The following is a 20,548-nucleotide window of genomic DNA, read 5'->3' as shown; positions in this document are numbered from 1 at the left end:
GCACTACTCCAAGTTAAGGAAATGTAAGGTTTTGGCTTTCAGGAGCAGTCAGTTTTATAGATAAATATTACATACTATCATTAGCAAAATCTAGGTAGAATATGCATGGTATTTGCTTGCGAATCTGGGCTCTTAGCAGGGAGCAGCTTGGGGAGAAATCCCTAAGGAGCCTAGTGAGAAGCTTCACTGGCTGTCAGGAGTTAGCCAGGAGCGAACATCCACAGATGGACTGGGTTTGGGAAGACAGGCCGTGGACACAGCGTGAAGCCAACCAGCATGGCCAGGTGAGGAGGAGAAGAAAGGGAGAGAACAGATGGCAACACTTATACCATGAGTGTGTTTAGCTGGCTTGCAGAGAGTCTCCATTGGGAGATGGAGATCTGAAACAAAAGGATTCTGTGAGTGGTTGAGGGTGATCAGGTGGAGAAGGCGATGGCACCCCACACCAGTACTCTTGCTTGGAAAATCTCATGGACGGAGGAGCCTGGTAGGCTGCAGTCCATGGGGTGGTTGAGGGTCGGACACAACTGAGCGACTCCACTTTCACTTTTCACTTTCATGCATTGGAGAAGGACATGGCAACCCACTCCAGTGTTCTTGCCTGGAGAATCCCAGGGACAGGGGAGCCTGGTGGGCTGCCGTCTCTGGGGCCGCGCAGAGTCGGACACGACTGCAGCGACTTAGCAGCAGTAGAGGGTGATCAGGAGAGAGGAGACAGGGTGCTACTGCTACCACGGTCTAATAGGCTGGTGGGGGCTCTTCCTAACAGTGACCGAAGAGGCAGGAGCTGGCTCAGTAACATACCCTTCTTTTCAGAATTGGAAGGGAGCTGTAAGAGAACAAAATTCTCAACAGCCAGAGAATCCTCTGGAAGTCCAGCTCTGCAAGATGACTAATCAGTGAGATAAGGGAGGTAAAAGATAAATCAAAAAAAAAAAAAAAGAGAGAGAGAGAAATCTAAAGATTCTGACCATAAGTCCTAGGTTTTGCTTTCTTCTAACAGTTCTTTCCAGGAAATTTAGCACTACCCTGAAGTTAGACTTACGAGGTTGCCAGAAAAGGACCTCAACCTACGTTCCTCTTGAGCCACTATTGCTCTGGACAGCTTGGCTGAAGTCCTGCAGTTATGTAAGAACTCTAGAATATAGGTCAAGATCTGCTTTATAAAAAGCTGAACTGTTACTGGAGGGAGATTTTGTGTCTCTGAAGGGAAATTTTACCTATCTCCGTGTTTGTTTGTCTGTCTTTAAATCAAACTAGCCTTTCTTCAGGAGCTGACCTTAGGATCAAAGTATTAATCTTGAAGAGAAAAATCTGCCCCACCTTCTTTGTCTAGTGAAGTTGCTCAGGCATCTGACTCTTTGCAACGCCACGGACTGTAGCCTGCCAGGTTCCTCCATCCATGGGGTTTTCCAGGTAAGAATACTGGAGTGGGTTGCCATTTCCTTCTCCAGGAGATCTTCCCAACCCAGGGATTGAACCCAGGTCTCCCACATAGTAGGCAGACGGTGCTTTACCATCTGAGCCACCAGGGAAGTCCAGTCCTTGTCTAAAATGAACTGACCTCAATTATACTATTTTCTCATGAGCTTCAATTATCACTTCAAAACATACAAAGTAATTAAATGATAATTAGAAGAATTAAAAAGGATGTGATTAAATACACACACACACACACCTGGGAAGAACCCAATTTAAGCTTTAGATTAAATGTGCAACGAACAGCTCCTGTGAAGTGAGAGCAATGTTCACGGCAGGTTACCAGCTGGCTCCAGGAGGACCACTTCTGTTCTGGGGAGCCTGCAGCAGAGCTTATGGACACATACTGGCCCCACCATGCAAAAGAAATCCCTCTTGTTACAGGTAACTGACTATTGCTGCCTGCATGCTAAAGTTGCTTCAGTTGTGTCCGACTCTGCGTGGCTCTATGAACTGTAGCCTGCCAGGCTCCCCTGTTCATGGGATTCCCCAGGCAGGAACACTGGAGTGGGTTGCCGTGCCCTCCTCCAGGTGATCTTCCCAACCCAGGGATCGAACATCTCTTACATCTAACCTGCCCTGGCAGGTGGGTTCTATACCACTAGCACCACCACTGTTATGCAATCTAACTGCCACTTCTGTGGCAATCAAATGTGAATGTGAACTGTGAATTTTTGAGGAGAGTACAATAGTTCTCAGCAAACTTGAAATTCACAAAACCAATAATCCAGCGATTCTATATGTGGACATCTGTGCTAGAAAACTGTATGTATGTTTGTATAAGGATAGTCATTAATGTATTATTTTTGATGTACATTTATGTCTGAGATACACTGACCAGAAAAGAAACAAGTTGCAATAATAATGTTTCTATCAATTATATATATATATATATATAAACACTTTGTGGTCACATACAAACATTATCTACTCATTGAAAATGTTCTGGAAGACACTAAATTATTAAGTGATTATTCCTAGGAATAAATTTGAAGTCACTTTTTAATGTATTCATATTATCTATGTAACCACAAAACAAAACACTAAAACTGACCAAGTAACATGCTTCAGATAACCTGACTTTCTTTTCTCCTTTTTCTATGATCAAAGACTATAGATAAGTCCCCACGGCTAAGCCAAATAGTATAGATTACTCCTGTAAACAGGGAGCTAATGAATCTGTTCACTTTCTTTCGCGGCTCCAATATGGGTCTAGGGAACCCGATATCACACAAAGCTGCCTGTGGCTCTGATCGGAAGACATCCTCGACCCCCACAGCATTCATACTCTGCCTTCCTCTCCCTCTTCATTCCGATGCTGTGTATGTATAAAGCAGCAAATCCAAGCAGAACCGGAACACAACAGAGCACTTTTCTACAACAAGACCCCAAACGCACACACAGCTGCAACTGCAGCTGAAGTTCACACAGAGCTTCTCTCCCAACTTCATTTGCATAGGACAGGGAGGAAGGGTGGGAAACAGTAAAAGAAAGTGGCGGCCTCAAAAATCCATCTACACTGCCAAGGGTAGTGGCAGAGCCTTGAAGACTCTGACTAGTTGGCCTCAGAACCGAAGTAAACAAACACACCTTCCTTTGAAAGGTTTGATATCAATGAACAGAAATCCACTTAAGAAATAAGCGGGCATAATCATTCCTTTGTACACCTCTGGAAAAACAAAACAACTCAACTGCATCTTTCTGCTTCCACACCTGCTTCTGGAGGTGGAAATCCCAAAGCAGAGCTGACATCATTTTTGTGACCGGTCACCTGTAAAGTCCTTGTAAAGTGCCTGCTGCCTGAAGCCCTGTGTCTTTTCAAGTAAACTCGCTTCTAAGTATAGCTTTCTTAATCTCAGATAAAACTATCCATAATGTCACAGTGCCTGTCTACCATTAGATTCAATTACATGACAGGCAGTACAAAGATGAAAGGAGGCTACCCCAGTGGCTCAGAGGTATGAAGAAACCGCCTGCAATGCAGTTGCCGCAGGAGATCTGGGTTTGATCCCTGGGCTGGGAAGATACCCTGGAGAAGGGCATGGCCACCCACTCCAGTATTCTTGCCTGGAGAACCCCACGGACAGAGGAGCCTGGTGGACTGCAGTCCTGCGTCCAACTCTAGGGTCACAGAGCCGGACACAACTGAAGTGACTTAGCACACACACACGCACAGAGATGAACTACTGTCAATACAAATACACAGGAAACTATTCTTCTGCGGGAGTATAAAATTAACTTTTTTTGCTAATTTTTCCTTAATTTGTCATAAGAGACTTCTGTGATTAGAGCACCATTGTCCCTGACTTCATGCTGTTCCCTCCTCCTAACTCCTGCCCACCCGCCTACTCCTTAGTTTCAAACATGTCAGTCACGCTTCAGCCTCAAGAGTCTCTGATACTGGCTGTTTCTAGGCCTTAAAGACATTCACCCAATTGTCAGTTTGCCAAGGCCTACTCAGATGACATCAGTTGATACGCAAACCCTTCCCTTGCCTCTCCCAGTCTCACCTACCCATCCTGAAACATAATGGTATGTATACATACACAGTAATACACATGCGTACAAATACACAGCACACGGCACCTAGCATCCTTCATTAATATTTAAGGTCTACTAAGGCAAACAGTTTTATTCACCAGTGTATCCACAGTACATAACATGCCTAGAACAAAGTAGGTGTTCAATAAACATTTGCTAAATGAACAAATGAACTTAATCCACTGTCTATGCCATGCATACTGCCAGATCTAGGCAGTAGATCTAAGTAGTCTAAGGAGACTCTTGGTCTCCTTAGCAATCACACCTTCCTCTTCACAGTTTGGCATTTGGGCCATTTTAAAAAAAAATAACCAGCTCAGATCAGTCCTTCCTCTACCAGAAAGATGTCCTTGACAATCGGAGGCAATCCTGAAACTGTCCCATCTTTTAGCTCATGGATGACCTTTCAAGTTGGCAACTATTTAACCACATTTTAACTACCTTGAAAGTCGAGCTCACAATTCTTTCAAACTTAACTACTGACATCATTAAAACTTAAAATGTACCTTTAACTGCAGCATCTCTCCCCATACTCCTTCCCTTCCTGTAAGGTAATATACGTGGCTGTGTGGTGTACTATATTGCTCTAGCAACAGTCTTCCTGTAAGATTTTTTAGGTACTTTATGGGAATGTGTCAGGTACCTCCAGGGCCAAAGTCTGTACTTTCTGGAGTGGGATGCAGGCTCTCTGGCCAAGGTGTGCAGAGCTCGGGTGAAATAAAAATAGGTAGTTAGGGAATATACAGAGTTTGTCTGGGAACTGACAAGATGAAAACTACTGACCCCAGTTAAGGTGAGGACGCTGAGCTGGCCCTGGGTTAGAAACTCAGAGAGTCTGCCCAACTGTGCAGCCTTCCATGCCAAACGGATGACCTGACTTTCTCAAATGGCAGAATTTCTAAATCTCATAGAAATAAACAAGGTATGTTTGCCTGAGAAAGCCATGACTGAAACAACTATGATCAGACAATCTGTGTTGCCAACATGAATTTTTACTTTATAGTCTCCGCTGAACTCCCTAGGCCTCATTTACCTCATGCGGTATCTTTGTGTCAATCTCTCATCTACTCTCTCACTTCCTGAAGGTTTCTCACAGCTTCCTACAATATCTCTTTTTCAGAAGGTACATGATTTCTATACCTAGCCAAATGAGAGCATCAAATCCAGAGGCTATAAAAGAAATCAAGACACAGATCCTCATGGGCCTCCACGTATTTCCTCCCCTTTAATTCGAGTAAGAAGGCTGTAGGTAGGGCCCAGGCCCTCCAGCTCTCTCCAACCTGCAACACAGCCCATGTCTGGCACCTGTTCCCTTGGGTGACGTGTGCCATCGGTTTGGCATGGAGCGCTGCAGAGTTGGGCAGACTCTGAGTTTCTAACCCAGGGCCAGCTCAGCATCCTCACCTAAACTGGGGTCAGTAGTTTTCATCTTCTCAGTTCCCAGACAAACTCTGTATATTCCCTAACTACCTTCCTCCTGTACCAGTATTTTATGAACGGGCTGTAACAAAACTACTGAGCTCTAATTATAGCTGTATTCATAATATCTACACTAGATACTGAGTTGTTAACAGCCTTACTCTTAATTTCTCAGTAAGACTCAAAAGAACATCTGATTTTTAAGTAATCAGAAGAAATATCATACCTGATTCTGAAAGTCTAAAAAAAGATTTTTGAAACCTATTGCTACATAAACAAAACCAAATGTTTAATTCAAAAAAGTATGTCCTGAAGCTACTGATCTGTAGGCAGAGATGAGCAGGATCGGACTGACAGCGCACTGAGAGCCGGGGCCAGAGCACTAGGCCGCGGGTTGTAACATGCTGCTCCCAGCTCAGCTGACCGCTCTTCTCAATTTCAACTTTCAAGAGTCACAACAGGGGCTTGTTAAAACCCTGCATATCTCAGTCTCCGGGTGAAAAAGAGGTAAGAATGGCTCATTTCCTTACAAGTTATGAAGTAATAGATCAAAACATAGAGCTGAACTAACATGTTTGAGACCCAGCTCTGTCATTTATGAACTGTGTGATCTGTTCAAGTTCTAGAACCTTTGTCTATGAGAAGAGTTAACCAGAAATAGCCTCACGCTCTCACCTAGCATCCCTGCTGGATTCTAAAATGTTCATAAAGCAAGCAAAGGCTTATAAATATTAACAATTTAATCTATAATTCTTGATAACTGATTTTCATAAAGGGGGCATATAAATATTTATTGAACACTTACTCTGTGTTCTAGGCAGTGTGCTAAGCACATGCCATAGTTCTCTCATTTAATCTTCACAACAGGCCTGGGAGGACAGGAAATCATCAGCAGGAAACAGCCAAGGCTTTGCTCGCCCACAGGATAACAGGAGAAAAAGAGCATGTCTTACTGTGCATGGAATGAATGGGAGCCATTTTACAGTTTGGAGGACGTTCTGGCTGTTATGACAGAGAGCCTCCAAGCGGGCCCCTATGACTCTGCTTCCTAACACTGAGGCCTTGCCCACTGAGCCCTGCCAACCTACGGCACCCCCAGGCCAGAATCAAGGCTGGGCTGTGGGGCTGAGAGAATACAGCAGAAGCACAGGGCTGTGACTGACAAACTGAGGTTATAAAAGATACTGTGGCTTCCACTTTGGCTGCTCTTTCCAGTCGCTGGCTCTAAGAAGGGAAGCCACTTCACGAGGAACACTATGGAGAAGCCCATGCAGTAAGGGACCAGAGTCTCCTGCCCACAGCCATGTGAACAAGCTTGGAGGTGTGTCCACCAGCCCCAGATGAGCCTTACGAAGAGGGCAGCGTAATCAGAGACCCTGAGCCTGATGCACTTAGAAAAGCTGCTCGCAGATTCCTAACCCCTAAGAAGTGTGTGAGGCACTGTCTTCAGTCACTGCTTTGGGGTAATTTTTTACACAGCAGTAACTAATACAGATAGGTTACTGACATTCAGTGCCTAGGGGTAGGGACTGTCTTACACAATAAACTTTCCTGCCCCAAATGTTGATTTACAAAAGACAAGCTGATCACCAAAGGATCTGAGAAGAGCAACCTTGTGTGGTGAAAAAGATTCAGCAGAATGTTTACCCACGTTTTTGGTTGTACTTTTTTATTCAGACTATTCTGTAAAATGTTTTATGAGCTCAATTAGAATTTAACATTAAAAAAAGATTCAAATAAGAGAAACAGAGCAGTTAATTAGAGATAAGTAACTATTAAAACTCCAGAGCACAAGGAAAATTTGGAAGGGCTAAGAACCATCACACACTACCCCTAGATGTCTGAGAATCCGTGGAGAGAACCAAGGAGGGACTAAGGGCTCTGCCATTCCAGGGGACACAGTCTTCCACTAGGGGGTTTAAGAGTGATGCATCCACAGGCTCACCCTCTGAAGATAAAGTGTTTTTATTTTTAAAGCTGAGAAAAGAGCCCCATGACAGCTTCAGGGTGATAAACACAACCACTCATTCTTCAAAGTTCCAGCTCCCCTCTTGGAGGTTTTCTCGAGCATCCTCTCCGCATCTTCCAGGTATGTTCCCATAGGAACTGAACACACAGTACTGTCACCTGGTCTCTGTCTTCCCTGTTAAACTAAAGTCAAGTCCCCAAAGTTAAACTTTCTTTTCCACTTTCCCAGCTTCTGACACTGACGCGCTCATTCGACAGACACTTACACAAGCACCCTTGATGTGCCAGTGGTGTGTGAACGGAGACACTCAAGGAAGAGTATACACTCTGGTAAGGGAGTCACGTGCATGAACTAGCATTTACAATACAGCTAGTGCTCTGTTAGGCTGCCACAGCAGCAGAGACGGAGGACACATCACCCACAGGTCCAGGAGGTTGGCAAGGAGCAGGAAAAACACCTTGCTGGTGGAAAAGCAGGTGCACACAGGTGGAAGAGAACACAGCCATGAAGGAAGCCTGCATCTGGTGTGCGGCGGCATGGCTGGTGCTCAGAGACGCAGAGGGGACAGGGTGGCCAGCAGCTCCTGGACAGGAGAGGGCAGGGGATGTGAGAGATACCAACAGGGCTTCGGGACTGGGGATAAGAGAGGACAGGGTGTGGGCAGGGTAGTTACCGAAGCAGCTTATTCCTCATGGGGCCAGAATGTAAGAGGCAGAACAAGTCTTAGGACAAAATGAAAATGGGCTACTGTGATAGTTACTGAGCTGCTGCTACTAAGTCGCCTCAGTGGTGTCAGACTCTGTGCGACCCCATAGACGGCAGCCTACCAGGCTCCCCTGTCCCTGGGATTCTCCAGGCAAGAACGCTGGAGTGGGTTGCCATTTCCTTCTCCAATGTGTGAAAGTGAAGTCGCTCAGTCGTGTCCGAGCCTAGTCAACGTGAATCTGCCAGAGGACTTGCCTGGACTGACCAAAAAGAAAGAGTTAAACAGAGGCAAATAGATCCTTAAGATTAAAACTATTCTGGAATGGTTTAAGGTTGTCTCATTTACAGAATCAGCATATGGCATGCTCACAAAGAAGCCAAAACAACCCGAAAAATTCCTAACTACTAAATCCTCAAACTTAGCCATTATTTAGAAAAGACATCAATTCCTTTCCTGGTCAACTCATGCAAAAAAACTTCTTCAGAGAACTTCATCTCTGTTTCTCAAAAAAAAAAAAAGTTCCTTCAGATAATCAAATGTTCCCTTGCTTCTATGCTTCTTGCTTCTTGTGGCTTCTCTTCTTATTCTTGGCCTTTGCTGTAATTCTCTTGGTCCTGTTTGGGGCATATCAGAAATGTACACCCCCACAAAATGCTGCTTCTAACTACTCCTCTAGACCTGGCTCTCCATAGAAGAGAGGGAACATAATACATAGGTAATACAGTAAGTATAAGATCCGACTACTGAAGAAGGGAGAATCTGATACTGTCAAGTATCTGCAAAGCCAAGAAGTGTAAGAAGCTGAGGTTTAGATAATTATTTTCAGACTTCCTTTAATTTACCATCACTGACTGATAATCCTTTTGAAAGAGCAAAGCAAATACAGAAAAAGTTAAATGATAGCGATGGAGACCAACAAATTAGGTTACCATATTTTCTTTCGTTTGTGTTTTATGAAAAGTGATCCAAGTTAACTGTCAAAAAGCCACTATAAAATTCCCATTACTTACAGCTTCTTTCTCTCTGTCCATGATAGTTTCTAGTTCTTCAAAATGTCTAAGTTTAATCTCCAGTTTCTTCATTTGTGTCTCAACCAGAAGAGCTACTAGAGACTTGATCTTTCTCTCTTCCACGGCAGCCAGGTGCTAAGGGCAAGAAATCATTTGAAGTATTCCGGTAAACATTTGCTTAGAAAACAGTAAGACAATGCTGAAATTGCTACTGAAAGTAGGAATTATGTAATTGAGAATGGTGCCCTAGATGCCCTCTTTGTAAGTTTCTAGCATTTATTTCAATTTAACAACTATCCATGCCTCAATTTCTAGTACTTAACAGATATAAATCAACCCTTTTTAAGGATTAAAAGGCAACTTCTACCATGAAAATCTACTCTCTTCAAAGAGCCCACCAGGAAAGGGAGAATGAATCAGGGCCTTGATGGGCAAACAGAAGGACACAATGGCCCGCAGGGCACTTCCCCATCTGCCGCCGAGCCTGCCTCCAACCCTCACTCTGTAACTCTGCCCTTCCCTTCTCAGGAACTGTCCAGGGGGCAGGCAAGCAGTGGTCTCCCTCAGCGCCCAACACGCAGATGCACAGCCCCTAGTGAGGGTCTACTGGGAACAGGGAGGAAAGGAGGTGAACAATACTTCACCCCTAGTTTGAAGATAAACAGGAAGACATTCTGGAAGAATGTATCACTCACTCCCTGCAACAGGACTAATGGGTCCTATTCTCATTTTCTGTCAACTCAGCAGCACCCAGAGGAAAATGCCACATCAGTCAGAGAAGATGAGGATCCCTCAGAGAGGACGAGGATCCCATACTTGGCCAATGTCCCGACTATGTGCAAAGGATCAGTCCCACCTTCTCCAGATACCATCCAAGAGGTTACAGCAACACACCCCCAACACTATTTTCCACTATTTTATCAGCTGAATTTGTGTGCTTATCTTGCTTCTACACAAGGTTTTGAGAATTAACACAGGGTGGCTGTCTTACTGATCTGTATTTCTTATAAAATCTAGAAGGAGTGAACACGCACAAGGAGTTGAATATAGTTTTGGGGACCTAAAGAGAACACTGATTAAATAAGAGCCTTATATTTCATTCTTTTATAGTTGAGAAAGAAAAACAGTTTTATACTTTTGGAGACTTACCTGCAAGAAGATTCAGAAGTGTAGGTGAAAGATTTTATGAAAGAATCTGTAGCTATTAATGGTCATGTTTCCCTCCTTAAACTATATTAAGCTGCATCAACAATACCAAAAGTTAAAATGAAGATTACATGATTCTAAGTCTGCTATCATCGACAGTGCTGTAACTCTGTACTTCTGATAAAAAATTCACTGCGCAAGGAGGTGTAAAAGAAGAAGTGGCTTTCTTTCTCATTTGTGTCTCTCCCTTCTCAAGAGCCTACTGTTACCGGTTTCTAGTTTTGTTTTGCTTTTTGAAATGAGAATGGGAACCCTAGAACTCTGCTGGCTTTGGCAGAAAATGTTCTACTTTTTTGAGAGTAATACAGGAACTTAGGGAAAATGAAAGTGAAAGTCGCTCAGTTGTATCCAACTCTTTGCGACCCATGGACTATGGTCCATAGAATTCTCCAGGCCAGAATACTGGAGTGGGTAGCCTTTCCCTTCTCCATGGGATCTTCCCAACCCAGGGATCGAACCCAGGTCTCCTGCACTGCAGGCAGATTCTTTACCAGCTAAGCTGCAAGGGAAGCCGGGGAACTTAGGGATATCCCCACTCATTAGCAAATAAACACAGCAAAATACTTCCTCTCAAAACTGAAGATCACAAGTTATTAAACATAAAGGGATTATTACCATGTAAGCAAATAAACATTAAAAAAAAGATTCACAACAATGAACTTTGGAGATTTAAGAACAAAAGACTGAAAATTCTAAAAAATTTCAGACAGACCAAAAAGAAAAAAAGGTTACAAACAAAAATTCAGACTATGTTAGACTTCTCAAAAGGAAAACTAGATTTTTGAAAACAAAGATAAAAATGCCTTCCAAATTTTGATAGATAATAAACTTCAGTCTAGAATTTCAAGTACAACTTAATTAGGTACAAAATAAAGACAAACTTCCAAAATCAAGGACTCAAAATCCTATACATGCTATTCAAGAATGTATTCTGGTTAACTTCATGTAAAATGAGAAAAAGATACAATTTTCCTATCTCGAGAGAGAATTTCAGGCATAAGGGAGCAAGTTATGAAGTATTTCTGAGGGATAAGAAAAAAAATCTTCCTGATGTCCTAAAACTAACACGCAGTTACCATGAAGACAAATCTCCTTTTTAAAGTAGGTGGGTATGGCATGGCAGTAGAAAAGAAACCTGAAGTAAATGTCTACTGCTGCTACTGCTAAGTCATTTCAGTCATGGCCGACTCTTAGCGACCCCATGGAGCAGCCCACCAGGCTCCTCCGTCCATGGGATTCTCCAGGCAAGAGTACTGGAGTGGCATGCCACTGCCTTCTCCAAAGTAAATGTCTATGTGGGCTTAAAAAAAAAAGTGATTTCTGCTATCTTATGAGAACTGAATCCTACTGCTACTGATAAAGGAGGACATACTCTATTTTCTGGAGTTTCTAAGTTTATCCAGCAGTAGTTCTGGATGGTTTCTTCCAGCTAAACCCAGATGGAAGGCATGGAAGGCACTAGGCCAACAGTGCTTTCTCACACCCACACACCACTCTTCAGGTGAGTTAGTCCACAGCTTGTCAGTAGGTGGGATGAAAAAGCCTATCTCTCCACCCAAAAGCCCCTCATCTGGCAAGGACGAGGAAAGCCAGAAAGCATAACCACTCTGTATGTTTCGGAGCTAGCTCTAGAACCTCTAATTACCACTCCATGTCAGAGTGTGGCAAACTATTAAAATGTATCAAGGAAAACTCTTAATAACAAAGCTGTTTATAGACTCAGAAGAACAAAAACAAGAACAACAGAAAGCTTGGATAGGCTAGATAAGTTGTACTAATTACAGTAATTTAAGCAAATTCCTTACTCCTTAATTACAACGTAGCACAAAAATGATTATGTGTGCTGTGAAAGTAGCATGGAACAATTCATGAACCAAGTCATGTAGTGTGAACATCTGTAACACTTTCACAAGTTAGTGGAAGACACAGGTATTCCAAGAATGAAGACCCAAGTTCCAAGTCTATTAGAAATAAAGAGTGAATGATTGATGAGGGAGTGGAAATTCAGTGACCTGGACAGAAAATGTTCTTTGGACACTCTTCTAAATATTGTACGGACTATCCAAGGGCCACGGTAATTGACCCGTAAGAGCAGTTCCTCTGTAATGAAGGAATCAAACAACAGTGGCAAGGTGGTCAGTGGTACAAACGTTTGTGTCCAAAGCACAAAAAGACCTTTGAGGCTTTTTATGGTCATCTACTACTTTAATTCCTTCTTTGGTAACTTACAATGAAGCACACATAGTAGTACAGAGAGGAGAAATAATGGGAAGAGACAGTGAGACTTCAGGACAGACGGTAGAGAAATGACCCTTGAGAACTGAGAAGGGTCCTGATCAGGGAAGATCCCCAAACTCCCTAAGGCGTTCGAGCCTGAAGAGACAGAGAGGTTATTTAAGAAAGTACCATGCTTATATCGGTATTTTTAAAGGTTTTTCTGCATATGATTCCTTCCATAAGAAGTAACTTGTTAGGAGGCATGCAGCATCTACTTCTGAAGGGAAGCAGTCACTGGAAGGGATATGAAGAGGCTAATGCTAAGCAGGTAAGGTTATATATACAGCTTGACACAAGTGCTGTTTATGAGCCTATAGTGGGTTCAGCCTGTGAAAAAATGTACTAGTTGTAGACACACGTATCTACTTATTTGTGTCTAAGTTATACTTCAATGCAAAGGTGACCTGAGTGAAGACTGGGTGGACAGCTGTGTCTTTCAATTCAAAGGCATAAAGGAGGGAAGCCCTCCTGGCTTGGCTCCTTTTTAGAGAAAACATGCCCAATTGATGACAACATGAACAGAAATAACTTGGACAGCTTAGAAACAATGAGATAGCCAGGAATCCAACCTCGCAGGAGACAGACTCAAAAACTGCTTCCAATGAAGGAAGAAAAAACCAAACAAATATGAAACAACAGTCAAAGTATTCACTAAAACAAGAGTACCTCTCACAAATTCCTAGACATCGGGGGTGGCAGACAAGAGAGAATACCTAAAATTATACTTAAGAACCATGAGGATCAGGACACATCTTTAGAAGAGACTGCCTAGTATGAATATGCAAGACCTCAATCTATTGTGGAGTAACATTCAGCTGGGGTATCTGACTGAACAATTCTGTGACCGGTGAGCAACCCTCCCCAACACCGTCTGCACCTATATCAAATGGGCAGGCACTCCAAACAGTGCTCTTATGGTTTGAACTGGGTCATCAATGGATCTGTGTGGCACGTTATAAAGTCATGCCACACAGATTAAACACTTGGAGAAACAGTTTACAACAGCTAAATAGTCTGGGGTAATTAAACACCATGAAAAACATCTTTACCAATGGATCAAGAACAGGTCCAGATAAAATAATTAGCCATGTCCTACTAACCACTGCTTAAAATGTGGTGACCTATAATGGAAGGAGACTACTTTTGAAGGTAAAATAGAAAAGGGGTGAATAGATTTTTTAAACTTGACATATTCATGCCTAGAATGCTTTAAAGTGCTAACTTAACACAAAGCAGGGAAAATAACATTCTCTTTTCTTCTTAAATATGCTGGGAAGTCAATACCATGTTATAAATAGAGAAAACCACCCCCAGAAAAGCTGGCAAATTCAAGAAGAAAAAGAGCTATTTTAGGTTCCTTCTTGTTCCCTCCAGTCTGTAAAAGCAGGGTGAAGTATTTATACAAGGAAACAGATTTTTGTCTTAAAAATTACAAATATTTCAATCTGGTAGAAATTATTGGAACTACAGTCCAAGACAAGTTCTGCAGGCACATTTGAGACACTTTAAATTCTGCCTTCAATCACTGCAGTCTTCAGAAGACTGAATGAATGACACAATGAATGACTCGAAAGCAGCCACCACTTAGGCCCAGGTCTGCTATTTCCACCATCCACCTGCCCATGGAATTCTTAACCTAGAAATGTCATTCAAACAAACAGTCATCTATGAGGTGCAAGGCTCTCTATACTAAATATTCCCAGTAACGTCAAAACAATACAGCCATTCATGGATTAAGAGAGCACTAGGAAAAGAGCTGTCAGGGGCAAACCTTGGCTTTCGTTGCAGCTGAGGCAAGAGCAGCTGCTGCGGCTGTGGCTACGTTTCCTTCAGAAATTTCATGTTCTACTTTCTTCTTCCCAACATCACTTTCTCTTTCTTTACAAGAATCAGTGAGTTCCTTGTTCTCTTCAGCCTCCTTTTCTTCTGGGGGGGGAAAAATCAGGAAGCTTTATTACCAGTGTGCCCAGTCTGAATAAGCCATCTTACTTCTCACCTCTGCCACATGACGAACTAGGACTGATATTACAAAGAGATCCCAGTGCCTTTCCCTTCTTAAGGTTTCTGTTGATCCACTCCGTGCATGTTAGTCGGCTTCTACTTGAGATGGATTTTCTAAATAGGACACTCTGTCTTCTCTGAGCTCTCTATGTAGTTTCCCTTGGATATAAAGGAAAATTCAGGGGAGCTAAGTCCTAAGACCAAAATGTTTGTTCATCAGTCAATGAGATGCTCTGGGAAATCCTAGGGTCTGGAGCAAATCAGAAGCCGAGAACAGGCACCTCTGGAAGCCTTTCAAGTCAGGCAGGACGGGACACGCCAGCAACGAACTGGAAAGAAAATGTACTGAAGTACTGACTTCAGTCACAGCCAGACAACTTGCTTGTCTCTGTATCGCTGAAAACAATGTAGTCATCATCATGGTGATGGTGCCTCAGTGCAAAATAAAACTCAAATTCATGTTTACTGTTAAGAAACACGTAGCAAACGAAGGACTATTTCTACACAATTTAACTGCTCACATTTCTCCAGTGCTTTTAGTGTTTTACATAATAAAGTCCAAAGAGTTTCCTCAAATTACCTGATTTGGTATCCTCGCTAACTTCACTATCCTGTTCCTTTTCACTGTTTTTTTCATTTTCTCCATCTTGTGCTTTATCACCTTCATCCGTTTCATTTTCCCCCTTGTTTTCTGCCTGAAAGGGGTACAAAAGAAAAAACAGAGACTTGACTTGAGAAAAAGAAAATAAAAGGTCCTTTTACAAGTGATGTTATCTTAGAATAACAAAAGTTTCCACTATTTTTGGCAACAGGTGGACTAGGTTCAGAAAAGTCTTGTCGAGAATAGCTGGAAAAAAGTCAATAAATTCTGAAAAATACCTCTCACTATCCACAACTCCTGAATGCTCATGAGACTTCATGTTTCTTAAGTACAGTCCCACCCACTCTGCCATAATGCTGGGGACACAGTGTCCAGAAGAGTGTCAGTGTGACTTATTTACTGGTTAAACAAACAAACACATAGTTAGTCGTCTGGATGCTCAGTTGCTTAGTCATGTCTGACTCTTTGCGACCCCGTGGACTGCATGCAGCTCGCCAGGCTCCTCTGTTCTTAGGGACTCTCCAGGCAAGAATACTAGAGTGGGTAGCCTTTCCCTTCTCTAGGGGATCTTCCCAACCCAGGGATCGAACCCAGGTCTCCTGCATTGCAGGCAGACTTTTTACCATCTGAGCCACCAGGGAAAGTACTAAAAGTATTTAAAAAGCACAGTACAAGAAGGTCCTACTGTACAGCAGAGAATCATATTCAGTATGCTATAATAAACCATACTGGAATATAATATTAAAATTGTGTATATATGTATAATAATCATTTTGCTGCAGAGCAGAAATTAACACAATACTGTAAATCAACTATACTTCAATATATAAAATGAATAAAAATACATAAAATGTACAGTATCAACCAAGAAGCAAAATGAAATGCTGCCAAAATTAAAAGTTGACAAAGCTCTTCAACACAGGCATTTACAATGGCTCTTAGAAGAGGCACAACAGAGCAATCAGTGATCATTTTCTGGAGACTGAAAGCTTCAACTGCTCTATGGTCAGGAGCTGGCATCATTTACCAATTTTGAAATCCTTGGACAAATTATATAACATCATCTATAAAATGAAGAGACTATCATTGACTTGAGGCTGTTTTAGCAACTTGATAAATTCATAAATGTAAAGTATAAAGCACAGAATTTGAGACGGTGTAAGAACAATCATTAATTTTACTACGATTCCCTTCCTCTCCTTATCTATAGACAATGATAAAGCACAAAATGTAATTAAGACCTTAAATCCTTGCTTCATTTAAACAGTGACTGACTAATTATTCTGTATCCTGATCTTGAAGAGGCTTGACAATTCTGTTCTGCTTGGCTTACCTCACATTTACAGCCTTCATGAGACAGTGGTCAGGACACAAACATGCTGGGCACCTGGATGCCTTCTGCACACTGGTTGCAGTGTCTCTCCCTCCACTGCCACTTGGAATATCTGATTCCCCATTCTTCATTTCAAGCGTTATAATTTTATGTGCTCTTTAAAACATACTTCAAATGTCACCTTCTTGTTAAGTTTTCCAATTTTTTTTTCTGCTGACAGCTAAGTCTCCCAGAAAATTCCTCAATACTCTCTAATTCTCTTCCGGCATAAGTACAGAACCCAAACCCTACAAAATTCAATAGTTTAAAGTTTTCAATAGTCTCTTGTATTCACATTCCCCAACTCTGTCTGAAGGAATTACAGAAGCAGTAGCTGGAAGAGTGGATAGATAAATCCTCACTAAAGTGAAAGTGAAAGTCACTCAGTCATGTCCAACTCTTTGTGATCTCACGGACTATACAGTCCATGGAATTCTCCAGGCTAGAATACTGGAGTGGGTAGCCGTTCTCTTCTCCAGGGGATCATCTCAACCCAGGGATCGAACCCAGGTCTCTTGCATTGCAGGTGGATTCTTTACCAGCTGACCCACCAGGGAAGCCCACCGGGAACCTGAAGAGTGGATAAATCCTCACTAAATAAATGAAAAATGTCCTGTATTATGTCTTATGGGAACTGCACCTTAAACCAGGAAAGTGAAAATGGCTGACAGAATCACTTATAGTCCCGAGAGGGACTCAAAAGATTAAAATAAACCCAAACTGCTTTGTGTGAAAGACTGCTCTCTATGGCTTTTCTGTCATGGGAGAATTCAAACAGACTGACATGTTACCTTTTCAGGCTGCTGAGCATCAGTATCTGTTTCCATTTTTTCCTCTTCAGCTCCTTCTACAAACAAAGGAATAAGAACAAATAGTACAATGTGGGGAAAAAGTAAAAACTATTATAAAATTCTGAGAGTATCTGAAATACAACTATACACAGTATAATGGACAGATCTCACAACCAGAAGGTTGACATAAAACCACACATACTTTATGATTCTAGTAATTTAAAATTCAAAAGCAGGTGAAAGTAATCTGTGATGTTAGAAATCAGGACAGTGGTTCAGCAGGAAAAGGGTGGGTTCAAGGGTGGCTTGGGGTGCTGGTAATAATCAGTTTTCTTGATCTTGGGGCTGCTTACATGAGTGTGTTTAATGCGCGAAAATGAACTGAACTGCCCACTGTGGGTCTCCATTTTTCTGTACACATAAAAATTAAAAGTTCAAAAACACTTTTTAAGTTAAAGTTGTCTTTGTTACCACAATGCAATGAAATCAGAAGCTTAAAATACACACTTCTCTGTGTTTGGAAATGTAATTTTGAGATTCAGTAAAAATACCACTTATGGGAAAAGGTAAAATATGCCTTTTATTCTTAGATTAGAAAAGAAATAATGGTCAAAGTCTATAAGCTGTACATTCTTTATAGAAAAGAAAGAAAGAAAAACAGACTAGAGGAGGTAGGCAGAAAATAACAAGGGCAAAAAAAATTAAAGAGATAACAAACAAACAAAAATACAACAGTTTAAAAATATAAAATAGAATCAAGGTATCTCTTCTGTGACAGATCAAGAAAAGAGAGGGAAGGCAGAAATTAATATTAAAAATGGAAGAAAGGCCAGAACTATTGATAAAAAAGCAAAGATCAAAAAAGAAGTGGTAGCAACCTAACTGAAGAGGTGAAAATATTTACAAATAATATTGACTGATGAAGGGTTAGTATTCAAAATATATAAACAGCTCATACAATTAAATATTTTAAAAAACACAAATAATTCAATGAGAAAATGAGCATTAGACTTGCATAAACACTTTTCCAAAGAAAACAAACACACAGCCAACAGACACAAGAAAAGAGGCTCAAAGTTGCATATCTTCAGAGAAATGAGAGTAAAAATCCTAATGAGGTATCGTCTCACACGTTGTCAAAATGGCTCTCATCAAAAAGATTACAAGTAACACACGCTGGCGAGGATGTGGAGAAGACAGAATCCTAGTACACAGTCAGTGGGGATGTAAATCAGTGCAGTAGGGAGGTTCCTCAAAAACAACAACAAAAACCCACTATATGATCTAGCAATTCCACTCCTGAGTAAATATTTAAGGAAGTGAAAACACTAATTCAAAAAGATACTAGCACTCCAATGTTTGGAGCAACCTTATTTAGAGTGGCCAAGATATGGATACAATCTAAGCATCCAACAAAAGATGAATGGACAAAGAAGATGTGGAACACACACACACACAAATATTTCTTAGCCATAAAAAGAACAAAATTTCACACTGTGCAACAACATGGATGGACCTGGAGGGCATTACATTTAGTGAAATAAACCAGGCAGAGAAAGACAAATATTCTGTTATCACTTATATGAGAAATATAAAAAATAAAACAGAAACAGACTCACAGAATAAATTAGTGGTTACCAGTGAGGAGAGGGAAGGAAAGAGTGTCAAGATGGGGAAGGGGGTTAAGAGCACAAACTACTGTATATATAAAATAAATAAGCAACAAGCAGCACTATTTACAATAGCTAGAACATGGAAGTAACCCAGATGTCCAACAACAGATGAATGGATTAGGAAGCTCTGGTGCATATATACAGTGGAATACTACTCAGCCATAAAAAGGAACACATTTGAGTCACCTAGTTCTAGTAAGGTGGATGAACCTAGACCCTTTTATACAGAATGAAGTAAGTCAGAAAAAGAATATAACTATTGTATACTGACACAAATATATGGGATCTATAAAGATGGTACTGACAAATTTATTTGCAGGGCAGCAATGGAGAAACAGACACAGAGAACAGACCTATGGACACGGTGGAAGGGGAGAAGGGAGAGGGTGAGATGGATGGACAGAGTAATAAAGAAATTTATAACACTGTATGTAAAATAGACAGCCAATGGCAATTTGCTGTATGACTCAGGGAACTCAAACAGGGGCTCTGCGACAATCTAGAAGGCTGGAATGGGGAAAGAGATGGAACAGAGGTTGGGAAGGAGAGGGCATGGCTATACCTATGACTGAGTCTTGTTGATGTATGATAGAAAACCAGAAAATTCTGTAAAGCAAGTATCATTCAATTTTAAAAATTAAGTGGCAAAAAAAGATTATATAGCAGAGAACATAGCCAATATTTTATAATAATTGTAAAGTATTATAAGCTATAAAAATACTGAATCACTATGCTATCCACCTGAAACTAATATTGCAAATTGACTACACTTAAAAAAAAAAAGAAGTGACAAACCACTCTAAAAAAGTTTATGCCAAATAAAACAGAAAAACTACATCAAATTAACAAATTATGAGAAAACTGATTTTCCTAAACAGATCTGGGAAGAAGAAGAAGTATAATAACTGAAAAAGCTTAAAAACTTAAGACAAAAACACCAGAGGTCCAGATGTTTTTACTAGGGAATTCTACCAAATATTTAGGGGAAAAAAATGATTCTAATCTTCATAAATTTTTCCAGAGAATATGGAAGACAGAATATCTCCTAACTCATTCTATAAGGCCAGTAATAACCTTGATTCACAAATTGAATACAGACAACAGATAAGGAATATTATACAGGCCCCTAGGCTAAATCTCATTCATAGTCACAAATGAGAAACTCCAAAGCAAAATACCAGAAACCAGTAGTGTATTTAAAAAGGTAATATATTATGAAAAAAAATATGACAATAACAGAAGAGTGATTTACCATTAATATTTCTATCAACTTATTTGCTCATATGCATAAAAGTATCTGATAAAAGTCAGTATCTTTTATGACAAGGGTTAAAAATAAAAGGAAAGTTCCTGAGCCCCCCAAAAACAGTCAGTGATAATCCTATAATATATGTCATTCTTCAAGAAGAGATGCCTATAGTATTCCATTTATTATCAAGAGTAAGACATGAATACCAGTATACTACTTTCCTCTGATATTGCCATAGAGGTCACAGCCTAGGT

The 20,548-nt window shown here is 41.1% G+C and overlaps 1 protein-coding gene across 1 annotated transcript in view; it reads right to left on the bottom strand.

Annotated features, from left to right (window-relative positions):
* The window catches only part of SMARCC1 (SWI/SNF related, matrix associated, actin dependent regulator of chromatin subfamily c member 1), a 122,472-nt gene that overhangs the window by 21,267 nt on the left and 80,657 nt on the right, over positions 1–20,548 (bottom strand). The window contains exons 22-25 of the mRNA XM_018067112.1: positions 17,373–17,428; positions 15,189–15,303; positions 14,379–14,533; positions 9,125–9,259 (exon numbers count right to left, since the gene is read on the bottom strand). Of these exons, the coding sequence (XP_017922601.1) occupies positions 9,125–9,259; positions 14,379–14,533; positions 15,189–15,303; positions 17,373–17,428 (461 nt within the window). The remainder of the gene's footprint in view (positions 1–9,124; positions 9,260–14,378; positions 14,534–15,188; positions 15,304–17,372; positions 17,429–20,548) is intronic.

The sequence above is a fragment of the Capra hircus genome, chromosome 22, assembly GCF_001704415.2.
Source record: "Capra hircus breed San Clemente chromosome 22, ASM170441v1, whole genome shotgun sequence".
Lineage (NCBI taxonomy): Eukaryota > Metazoa > Chordata > Mammalia > Artiodactyla > Bovidae > Capra > Capra hircus.
The sequence above is the reverse complement of the archived record's forward strand: the minus strand, read 5'-3'. Positions and strand labels throughout refer to the sequence as shown.